The following is a 12,048-nucleotide window of genomic DNA, read 5'->3' on the forward strand; positions in this document are numbered from 1 at the left end:
TAGTAATCTTAGCTGTTATTTCTGACAATATGAAAAAAGCCCAAAAATCAGTGTGATTTTTTTTTCTGGGCGGGTGGATAGCCCTTTAAGAACTCTGATTCAGTAACCCTTGTAGTTAAACTAGTGTTTTGATCCCAATACATAGAAGTCAGTTGCTATCTTAATATACAAGAATGTTGACTAGCTGCTAGATTTCATCTAGACAAAAGAGTTGTTCCATGGACTGAGGAAGCTGGAATAATGGTAGATGGTTTGTCGAAACATTTTCCTGTTCTTATTGTTGTGGGTGGGGAGAGGGAGAACAGATTGCTTTATGAATCTGCAATATAGAGATGTGTCTAAGGATTTGTTACCAGAAACAGAACTTAGTCAAAACTACCAGCCTGCTGAACTGTTGACTAACTCTTACTGCTGCAATCTGAGTGAGTAAGCATTTGGGGAGTGTTGTCTCTAATGTAAATCCAGATTTAAAACAAAACAGATTTTACTGTCAGATGTCCCTTACTCAGCATTGTTGGCTGCCACTGATGGAGAAGACACTCCAAATAACAGCCATAATTTATATGTGAGCGAAGCAATCTTTTGTGCAAACATCTAAGCAGTATGGGCAAAATTCTGTTTTCTTACATCAGGACAACCCTGGTAAAGTCAATTCACTAGTGTAACTGAGAACAGAATTTGGCTTGATTTTAAAATGAGTCTTTGCCAGTGTTTAGAGGGAAAAAAAGGGAATTTGGACAAGACAGAATACCACATAAAGCATATAACATTAGGTACCTAGGGTGAAATCCTGGCCTCAATGAAGTCAGTGGGCCTAGGATCATGTTCCTTTTCAACACGATCTGTAAAGAGGGGTGGGTGAGAAATTGGGCTAGTGTGCTTGGGTTTTTTTTTGTTTTTTTTAAAATGATTTATAAAGAAACCTCAGTCTTTTTGTTTAAAAAAAAATTCAACTTGGTTTTTACATTAGAAATTATGTCTTGTCTACTCTGGAAAACTCATCAGTATCTAAAGAACTAGTTCAATTATGACATCACATTAAAGCACACAGGGAAACCTGACATGTTGAGAGGGGGAGGGATTTGTAGTTAGATTATTTAAAACTATTTCTTTTCTGTTTTTTTTTAAAGCACATTTAAAACTCTAATACCTAATGAACACTTGGAAGCCTGCCTGTAACAATTGAGGCGTGAGAATTTATAATGAACATCTCTGAGCCTCAAGAAATTCTCAGACAAATCCAGGGAAGACCGGATTTGTCATTCCTGTTATTTTTAAGGGTAAAAACAAGGAGGAAAACAAAATTAATTCAAAAGAAACTCAATTTTTTACACATACACCCCCTTTTTTATTTCACTTTTAAAAAACAGGCAGGGAAGGAAAAACAGGGAGATGCGTGTTCAAATAATATTTAGTGCTATTGATTACAAAAGCACCACTTGGTGGACCAAATTCCTTTTTGGTGGTAGTGTAAAGCTAGAGTTACACTAACAGTGTCAGTGGAATTACTGTAGATGTACACTGGTGAAATAGGAAAACATCCCCATCTCTGTGCATAGTGTTTTATTTTCCAGCCAGTGATACTACACTGTCTGTTTTGTTGAACACAAAGTTTGGCCCTTATAAAATGTCTTGCTTTCTACCAGTGAACAAAGGGTGTAATGGGATGCTGGCATTCCCTCTTCAAAACTATTGTAGATAATTTGGGGTAGCTTCTCAGATATGGAACCAGGTGGGAGATAATACTGTGGATCTTAAAATGGCAGAAGAAGAAAACAAGTTGGAGTGGGATTAAATGAGCATATTGATTGTGTTCTTGTCTAACTTTTTAAGCATTTTGGAAAATGTGTATGTTAAAGCATCTGCCAAATAATTTTAATTTTGTCTTGTGCAAAACATTACCTTTGTTCTTACCAAGCCAGGTGTCGCTGCTCAGTAACATTTCCTTGATCTGTTGGACTTTACCATTTCCAAACAGTTTCATCTTTGTTTCTTTTTCTCTTTCAACAAACATAGTTATAGGTGCATTATCTGAGTACTGTACACAATCTTAAATTATGAACATTTTGACACTAAAATATTGTTAATTGTTTTATATTAAACTTTCTTAATTTGTTTTGGCAAACTGAGATAAAGCTGCTCATGGTCTCATTAATATAGCTTTCTTTTGCTTATGACATGATCCCTTTTTCATTAACTCTTAGGACAGTGGGTAATCTTTCACTCTATACACTCTTATCTGAAATGTCATTACTGCTACCATCTGGGTCTTTGCCTACTTAGCATTTACTTGGTAAAATTCTTCTTTGTATAATACTTGTGCTTTTCTTTCTTTTTTTAAAGTTACGTTGAAAAACTAATCATGCTATTTCTAGCATCAACTTTGGATGCTTACCCTCACGGTATTGCTGGTTTCTGTACAGCACTTTGGCATAATTGAAAAGTGTTATCGAAATGAATTTCAAATGTAGGGCTAGATCCTCCGCTGATGTAATTTGGTATATCTCTATGGCAGTCAGGGGAGCTACCGCAATTTACACCAGCTGAGGATTTACTCCAGGTTTTTTTTTATGCATTGTGCGTACACATAGTGATACAGCACATATACATCTAGCCATTCTTTTTCTCCCTTCTGAAATACAGTGACTTACTTAGGGCTTGTTTAGATTTGAAAAACTGCAGTAGCACAACTTAAGCGCTTCACTGTAGACACTCACTACAGCAGTGGTCCTCACACTTTTTCCATTGCGCCCCGCCCCTTACCCATAATGCAACCTGTCCGCCCCCACTCCCCCGAGCTGCAGCTGAGAGTGGAGCCGGGGCTGGAGCTGGGGACTGAGTGGTGCTCCCTCCCTGGCCTTTGTGGAGGCTGGTCCAGGCCCCGCCGCCTCCTCCCCCCAAAAATATTTCCCTGCGCCCCGCTAGGGAGGCACATGCCCCACAGTTTGGGGACCAGTGCACTACAGTGATGGGAGAGATTCTCCCATTGGCATAGTTAATCCACCTCCCCGAGAGGCAGCAGCTAGGTCAACTGAAGAATTCTTCCATCGACCTAGCACTGTCTACACTAGGGGTTAGGTTGGCTTAACTGTGTTGATTTTTCACACTCCAGAGCAAGGTAGCTGGGTTGACTTAACTTTTGAGTGTAACCTGGCTTTAGAATTTTTGCGTGTTGACCTACACGTAGGTACAGCCTTTCTGGGACTATCCGAACAGCCGGAACATAGTGCCTTGGTGTATACTCTGGAATTTGTAATGTTAATGAAAATACTGTACTGTACTACACGACTTAGTGTACTGCTTTTCCCAAAACCTCCCTCCATTAATCCTTAACCATACTCCACCACAAAACAATAAAGAAGGATCTTGAGAGCACTATCATATTCACATTAGAGAAAGGAAGCTCATTGGCTAGGGCACTTATCTAGGACTCAGGACATCCAAATTCAATTCCCTTCTCTGCCACAGACTTCATGTGTGACATGGGCAAGTCACTTAGTCTCCCTGTGCTTCCCTAAGGATAAAATCAGGAGAATACCTCGTAGGGGTGTTGGGAGGGTAAAGACTGAGAGGCACTCAGATACTACATTAATGGGGCCATATAAGTACCTAAAGTAAATAGCTGTCTGCTACTCAATCTGTCTAAAATATCTTGCACTTGCCTTTTGTCTTAATGGATAGGAGATCAAAGTACAAATTACTGTTGACCTATCACTCAAAGGTAGACACATCTGAGGTAACAACTGTTTAACTAAGCACAGCAACAGTGTACAATGATTAGAACAGGAAGATGAATGATACTCTTTTTGGAAAGTGAATTGGAACATCTTTCATGTCAGATGGATGCCTGGTATCCTCACTGCTCCTATTTGCTTTTGAAATGGTGCCGTAGTAACTGAAGATGGTCACTGTGGTTCTGTTTGGAAGACGAGTTTCTTTTACCTGGCAATAAACAATTTATATTAATAATATCTAGCATCAGCCCAGCTAAAGTTTGAATCAATTTCTGATTAGCTGGTAGTTCTCAATGCTCTTCTTCATCTTAGCTGCCTCGTTCACTTTATGAGCTTCAGCACAATTCCAGTGATCTGAAGAAACCTCTGAAGCACGTAAAGCGATCAGTGTAATAAGAGGGAGGGAGACACTTGGAAAGAAGCAAAAAGAACTATGAAATGTGACCTGTTTCCAAACACGTGGCCATACTGGATAGCAAATACTTAAAACAGAGGCCAAGTTTGCAAGTCCCAGACACAGCTGTTGTTTTAGAATCTACCAAGTAATGTGTAATCCAGTTCTTCTGCAGGCCCAAGTTCTATCAAAACACTAACTTGTCAGTAGGTCTGGCTTTATGATTTGTGGACCCTGTGTAAAGGCAGGGCCCCAAGCTGTCAGAAAGGGAATGGGCTGGCTGATGAACTGCAGAGTTGAGGCTTTGTCTTCATTGCCGAAAGGGAGGGTGTGTATGTCTGGTCTACAATAGAAAATTAAATCAGCTCAGCTTGAAAAATCCATATACCCACATCCAAGCCAACCTAACCCTTGGTGTAGAGAGTGCTAGGCTGACGGAAGAATTTTTCTGTTGACCTAGTTACTGCCTTTTGGAGAGGTGGATTAAATACAGTGAGGGGAAAATCCCTCCCATCACTGGAGTGAGTGTCTACACTGAAGCACTACCGTGGTGCAGCTGCACAGTTTAAAGTGTAGACACAGCCTGTGTGTGTGTTTTACAGTGAGATAACTATTGCACAATAGCTATGTCACTGAAAAATCTTAATAGAGACAAGGCACTGTAGTTTTTACTGCCAGGTAGCTAGCACTCCCCACCCGTGGTTGACCTTGCCTAGTTGCCATGGTAGAACTACAGTGCATTGCCTCCATTAGGACTTTACAGTAGGATAGCTGATGCACGTTAGTTATCCTATGGTAATAACACACTTTTTTTTATCTGTAAAGACAAAACCTTAGAATCTGAATCTCTCTTTGGCTCTCAAGCACATGTTCACATTGTGTCTCAGGCTGTCCCTGCTTTCAAGCAGATTCCTGTTTTTCCTATCAGTGTTCCTTATTCCCTCCTTACTCAGGCAGAACTCTCCAGGTGAAATGCTGGCCCCTTGAAGTTAGTGGCAAAGCTCCCATTGACTTCAGTGAGGCCAGGATTTAACCTTCAGCTGTTACTGTGGACTTTGCCTGAGTATGCAGTGTTGCATAGGTCTCGTGAATTTTAGCCAGATGCAGCTCTGCTTATAACTCGAGGTGCAAAATCCAGGGCTCCTATTCTCCTGGCCCAGAATATGAGTAACTGTCACTGTAGTTGTAGAATAAATAATTTAAGTTAGCTCAAATTTGGTTAAAGAAATATGTGTTATAAAGAAAGACCTTGAAAGTAATGAGTTATAAAGCGAGAAGGAATGAAGTAGGGAGGTTGTCTGGTCCAAAGAATCACTGATGAAATAAGGGGAAATTTCTAAAAAGAAGGGCTCTGACTGATAGGGGTGACTGCAGAGGCTTTAAATAAGACAAAGAGAATTTGTTGTAAAAAGAGCCACCGTGGGCTTTCCCACCCCACATACCAGCATTATCTCCAACACTGGGGCCTATGTGAATGCGGGTGCAAAGGAAAAACTATTGGTCAAGAAGAACGAGGGGAAGAGATAGGGAGGAAAGGGCTTAGGGAGAAACGCTGTTGTAAATTGTATCTGGTTTAAGACTGGAAATAAAAGTGAACTGTCTCAAATTGTTTTTTAGCTGAAGTCAGTAATTGGCAATGACATTGCCTGTTTAAGGGGTATAAAAAGTAAAGTCTTAAAAGGTTCATTACTAATACCTGCTTGAACATGTTGGAGCCAGCCACTATGGGTCTAAGCACCACTGGGCTTAGCCCTTTTGCAAGTATCTTGATCAAAGTCTTATAAATGTTTTGCTACTGTTTGGATGCAGTAAATTGCTTGTTGTTTATTGCTTATTTTTTGGGCTTTTTAAGCATGTTTAGAGCAATTGTATAAATACCATTCAGGCTTTGGATTTAATAAAGGAATTTATGGTTAAATTAGTGTCATGATAATATCCTGCATAATAATAATAAATATTTCCAACAGTAATCAATGGAAGTTATGTGTATACCAGAGAGGAGGACAGGGCCTAGAGGTCCAGTCCCGTAATTCACTGTGACAACAAACAACCTTTGCATCAATAATGTTGGTTGCTTTGGCCCCCGTGGTGTATGTTTAAAAAAAAAAAAAGTATTCTAAGATATCTGAGGGTTCAAAGCAGGCAATGCCACAGAGGCTGAGGCTGATGGTCCTTTCTCCATCTCATCTGTGGGTGGAGCATGCTGAAGGTGAGCAAATAGCAGGAAGTTCATTTGTGCACGTTTAGGTGATGTGGCCGTGAAAATCTGTAGACCTGCTTGTGGTGATTTGCATGCTATGAAAAGTGGTTTTGCTTTGGTTAATTGGAGTTGCTGTTCCTTGCAAAGGGGCAGGCATTTTAAACAGAGTAATACAAAGTACAATAGAAGGTATTTCTCAGTAGAATAGAGGATGATTAACCTTTTCACAGATAATCTCAAATAGTATAAAGTAGAAATTTAAATGTAATATATATTTAAAGGGGGCTTAGGTGCTTCTGAAATGGGAGTTAGGTGCTGATCTGCATCTTTACGCACCTAAATACCTTTGAAAATATGACCCTTCGGCTAAAATCCTGTGGAGGTTAGTTAGCAACATATTGGAGAAGTTTCTTTTGGCTGCAGCAAATTTCAAGTTTGCGATTAAAAATGAATGCAAAATACTTTTCAGTCTTGATGCTAAAGTGTATGGGTTTTGCAGTGTATCTTGTTAAGCTGAGTATAGTCAGTGCTGCTTTAAATACTTAAATGTTACACAAGCAACATTTGTTATTTCTTTCACAGCATAGTTGGTGGTGTCATATTTTCACTAGATAGCAATGGTTTAAGGACCAAATTTAATTCCAGCTCCAAAGCCTATTAAAATGGGAGTCTTTTCATTGAATTCAGTGGACCTTGGATCAAGTGTTCTTTGAGGCAATCTATAAAGGTGTTCCTGTCAGTGCTGTCTATATTTGAATCAACATTTTGTTTTTGTTCTTAGGGAAGTTCAGAATGCTCACACAGGGATAGACTTGTCAGTGCCAGAGTACCAGGAAATCCGTGGGAAGATGATGTCTGGCCATGTGGAATATCACATTGTAGCTGTTACCCGACTGGCTGCATTCAAATCAGGAAAGCACAAACCTGAAGATGTGGTTCAGTTTATGGTAAGTAGTTAATCATTGCTGTGTTTGATAAAGAAATCTTTTGGGTTTTTTTCCTCTATCAGCGTTTATTGTTTTTATTCTGTTGTAACATTACATGTTTGATCATATTCATAATCTTCAATATGACAGTCTGGGCTGTTACCAAAATAACAATACTTTGCATCTATAATTGTGCTTTTCAGCCAAACATTTCAAAGCACTTTACAAAAGTAGATGAATATTGTCTCCACATAAGACATGGAGCACAGAGATTTCCTACCCTATCTTCAACATCTTCTGAGGCTACCTATGCTCCCCAAGCTGTTCTCGCTAAGTAATAATGTGATTTATTGAATTTAATATGTACTCTTCAGTGAGATTGGTCTAATTCCCTGTTTATTGTTAGTCATCCTGGCATTTCACCTTTCCTGGGGAAGTCATAAAGTAAAGCTGATTTATAGGAATGGAATTTTATCCCATCAAATATTTTTTGCTCAGTTTTCCTCCGACTTTGTTGGAAAATAGTTTGAGCATGTGGAAGTAATTTTAAACCCTGAGTTTATAGGGTGGTAAGGTATATGCTTCACGTTTGGTTTACTGTTATTATTTGTATTACCATAGCACCTTGGACTTAGTCGTAGACTAGGACTCCATTGTGCTAGGTACTGTACAAACACAGAACAAAAAGATGGTCCCTGCCCCACGGAGCTGACAATCTAAGTATAGAACAGGCAGAGGAGTAAAATGAGACATTATTGGTCAGTATGACAGGCAGTGATCTCAGCACACCAGCAGCCTAACCATTGTCAAATTTTTTTGTAGACATCATGGCAAAGAAGAGTTTTGAGAAGGTTTTGAAGAAGGATAATGAGGTGGATTTGTGCAAGTTTGTGGGGAGCACCTCCCAAAAATGAGGGGCAGCATAGGACAAAGCATGAAGGTGCTAATTTGAAAATGTAACAAGTGGGCAGTGGAGGCTGGATCATGGGCCTATCAGAGTCAGGAGTCAACCTTTTGACAGTGAATGAGAGATGATAGGTAGGGTGGGGATAAGCTGTGAAGGGCCTTGAAAGTGAAAGTTTATGTTTGATGTAACAGAGAAGGGGGAAGCCAGTGGAGGGAATTATTTTGGGGAAGTTTGGCCTTCATTATATAGGACGTCAGACTAGATTATCACAGTGGTCCTTTCTGGTCATGGAATCTATGAATCTGTGATTCAGGGAGATGGTGACATGAACAAAATGATGGGATAGGAAAATGATCTTTGCAGCAGCATTCTGAATAGACATGAGCAGGGCAAGATTGCATTTGTCTAGTCCAGAGAGGCGTAATCAAGACATGAGATGATAAAAGCCTGGATGAAAGTTTTAGCTGTGTGGATGGATAGGAAAGACTGCATGTTTTTGAGTTAGCTGATGTATTCAACAAAGAGAGTATTATCTGTAGTTAGTCAATTGAACTGATTATTTCTGGTCATCATGTCCTTCAAGGTTTTCGAAATAGTAGAGCTCATCCTCACACACTGAGTTTTTATTCAGAGGTTGGAAGAGGAAAACAAGCTTTCCTGATTTTTCAGCTCCCAACTAGTTTCCTAACTATGAATGAACAAGTCATTGAACTGAACTAGTTGAATAAACTGAAATGAAGAAAATAGTTTGTCTAAACCTGCAAAAGAGGCTACTGCAGACAAAAGCTGGTTTCACACTTCATAAGAATGTAAGAACAGCCATAGTGGATCAGACAAATGGTCCATCTAGCTTAGTATCCTGTCTTCTGACAGTGGCCAATACCAGACGCTTCAGAGGGAATGAACAGAACAGACAATTATCAAGATATCCATCCCCTGTCGTCCAGTCCCAGCTTCTGGCAATCAGAGGCTAGGGACACCCAGAGCATGGGGTTGCATCTCTGACCATCTTGGCTAATGCCTATTGATAGACCTATCCTCCATGAAATTATGTAATTCTTTGTTGAACCCCATTATAGTTTTGGCCTTCACAACATGCCCTAGCAAAGCATTCCACAGGTTGACTATGCATTGTGTGAAGAAGTACTCCCTTTTGTTAGTTTTAAACCTGCTGCCTATTAATTTCATTGGGTGACCCCTGGTTCTCGTGTTATTCTAAGTTATAAATAACACTTCCTTATGTGCTTTCTCTACACCATTCATGATTTTATAGACCTCTATCATATCCTATTTTAGTAATCTCTTTTCCAAGCTGAAAATTCCCAGTCTTTTAAATCTCCCCTCATATAGAAGTTGTTCCATACCCGTAATCATTTTTGTTGCCCTTCTCTGTATCTTTTCCAGTTCTACTGTATCTTTTTCTCCATCCTAATCTAGAGAAAGGTCCGAGTTGAAGATGACACCCAAGTTATGGGCCTGACTGGCAGGTAGGATGGTGTTGATATTATTACTGATTGAGAAAAGAAGTAGCAGACGGGGCTTTTGAGGGGCCGGGGAGATTAAGAACTCTGTTTTAGCCTTGTTGAAATTGAACTGGCTACTAGGCATTCACAAAGAGATGTCAGAGAGACCGGCCAAGAAAGAGAGAGGCCTGGAGTAGAAAGGCAGATCTGTGAATTGTCAGCATAGAGATGGTAGTTGAATGTGTGTTTGCGGATGAGAGTGCCCAGAGATAAGGTGTAGGTGGAGAAGAGAAGGGGACCAAGGACAGAGTCCTGTGGAGCCCACACAGAAAGTTGGCAGGTGGATGAGGAGGATCATCTGAACAACATGCAGAAGGAGCAATTAGGATGGAGAGGACAAAATCATAGGAACCAAGGGAGGACAGAATTTCAAGAAGAGGAAGGTGGTCTGTGGTGTCAAAGGTGGCTGACAGATCAAGGAGGATGAGGATGGAATATTTGTTCTGAGCTTTGGCTATCAGGAGGTCATTAGAGACTTTGGAGGCCGCGGTTTCAGCAGAGTGAAAAGCCTGGAAGCCAGATCGGAGAGGGTCTAGGGTGGAATTGGAGAAGAGGAATTGCAGACAACAATTACAAGCAGTGTATTCAATGAGCTTAGAGATGAAAGAGAGAAGGCAGATGGGGCAGCAGCAGGAGAGGCAAGTGGAGTCAAGGATAAGTTTTTTGTTTTTTGTTTAAAATGGGAGCAACTAAAGCATGCTTGTGTTCTGAGGGGAAAGGGCTAGAGAAGAGGGAGCAGTTAAGCAGAAGAGTAAGGGAGGGGGCTGAGAGTGGGTGCAAGGGAGATCTGGGAATGGGATAGGATCACTCTGACAAGTGGAGGGGGTTACAGGAGGAGAGCATATGAGAAAATTCTGCATCTGATCAGAGGGAAGGTGAAGAGAGTTGTAGGAGGGGATGGGAGAAATGGAGGCGAGCCAAAGGGCAGAGGAAGGTCCCATTGTATGTTGTCAGTTTTCTCTTGGCAGAAAATGTTGAGATCCTGTGAGAGGGAGAAGAAGAGGCTGGAGGAGGGAAGGGTTTGAGAAATGAGTCAAAGGCAGTGAACAGCAGCCGGGATTGCAGGCGTGATATTCATTTGAGTTGGAGAAGTAGAGTTGCTTTGCTCAGAAGGTGGCAGAACTGAAAGAGACGAATGAATTAGTCATAGAGGAAGTCAGCTGGTTTCAGGATTTCTGCCAGAGATGCTCTGCAGTGCGAGAGCAGAAGCAGAGGAAACAGATGTAAGGGGTTGGCAGGGAAGACCTGGTGTAACGCCGTCCGACCCTGGTCATCGGTGGGCGGGATCGAATCTGGGATCTCTGGAGCTAAATGCATGAGCCTCTACTGCATGAGCTAAAAGTTATATGGCTGTTAGCTCAGGCTGTAGAGCAGTCTCATTAATATCTCTCTCTAAATGGCCTTGGTGCCACTAGAGGGGACAGAACACCACACCCAGGAGATGTGCGGGTTACACTTGCAATGGCAGAGAGAGGCAAAAGAATCAAGGGTGGAGGAGAATGAAGCATGGAGAGGATCAATAATGATATCAGTGGAAGAGACTAGGGAGGGAGGGCTGAGAGCAAATGAGAAGTCATCAACACTGATGGACTGGAAGGCACAGAAAGGCTGAGTGACAGAGTGTGAGGGAAGGGGCTGATGGGAGATGTTGAAAGAGATTAGGTGATGGTCAGAGAGGGGCACCTTAGCAAAAGAGGGCAGAGACTGGTGAAGACCAAGTTGAGTGAAGAGCCCTTTTTGTGAGTGAGAGAGCTGAACAAGAACTACAGGTCAAATTAAGAGATGGGGTCGAGGAAACATACAGCTACGGGGTTGGATGGGTCATCAGCATGCGGTTGAAGTCACCAAGGATGAGTGTGGGAGATTCTGAGGAGAGGGAGAGAGAGAGCAAGGAATCAAAATCAGAGAAGAAGGATGATGAGGAGGAGTTGGGCAATGGTAGATGACATGGAGGAGCAGAGGAACAGTGAGAAAGAGGAAGAAGGAAGGTTTGGAAGCAGCAGGAACAGGAGAGGAGAAAGCCCTACAGCCCCACCACAGTCTGATTTAAGATGGGGACTGTGAGAGAAGAAGAGGCCTCTATAAGAGAGGGCAGCTGCAGTGTCAGATGGAGGGATCCAGGTCTCTGTGAGAACCAGGAGCTGGAGGGAGGGAGATATGAAGAGATGCTGGATGGTTATGATTTTTTTAGCGATGGAATGGGCAAAGGGGTGGAGGTGGTGGCGGCATGTGGAACAGAGATGTCAATTTTCTGTCATATCCTTGGGAGATCATATTGAATTAAGTTTAAATATCTTTGGGGTCCATTGTAGTAAATGAATGGCTTATGTATTATTGTGGGCCAGGATTGTATGTAACCTCTCA

The 12,048-nt window shown here is 41.4% G+C and overlaps 1 protein-coding gene across 3 annotated transcripts in view; it reads left to right on the forward strand.

The window, feature by feature from the left end:
* The window catches only part of HS1BP3 (HCLS1 binding protein 3), a 78,270-nt gene that overhangs the window by 3,800 nt on the left and 62,422 nt on the right, over window positions 1–12,048 (forward strand). For all 3 annotated transcript variants that reach the window (XM_073335913.2, XM_073335914.1, XM_073335912.2), the window contains exon 2: window positions 7,110–7,275. In XM_073335913.2, the coding sequence (XP_073192014.1) occupies window positions 7,177–7,275 (99 nt within the window). In that variant the 5' untranslated portion in view covers window positions 7,110–7,176. The remainder of the gene's footprint in view (window positions 1–7,109; window positions 7,276–12,048) is intronic.

This window comes from Lepidochelys kempii, chromosome 3, assembly GCF_965140285.1.
Source record: "Lepidochelys kempii isolate rLepKem1 chromosome 3, rLepKem1.hap1, whole genome shotgun sequence".
In the NCBI taxonomy this organism is placed as follows: domain Eukaryota; kingdom Metazoa; phylum Chordata; order Testudines; family Cheloniidae; genus Lepidochelys; species Lepidochelys kempii.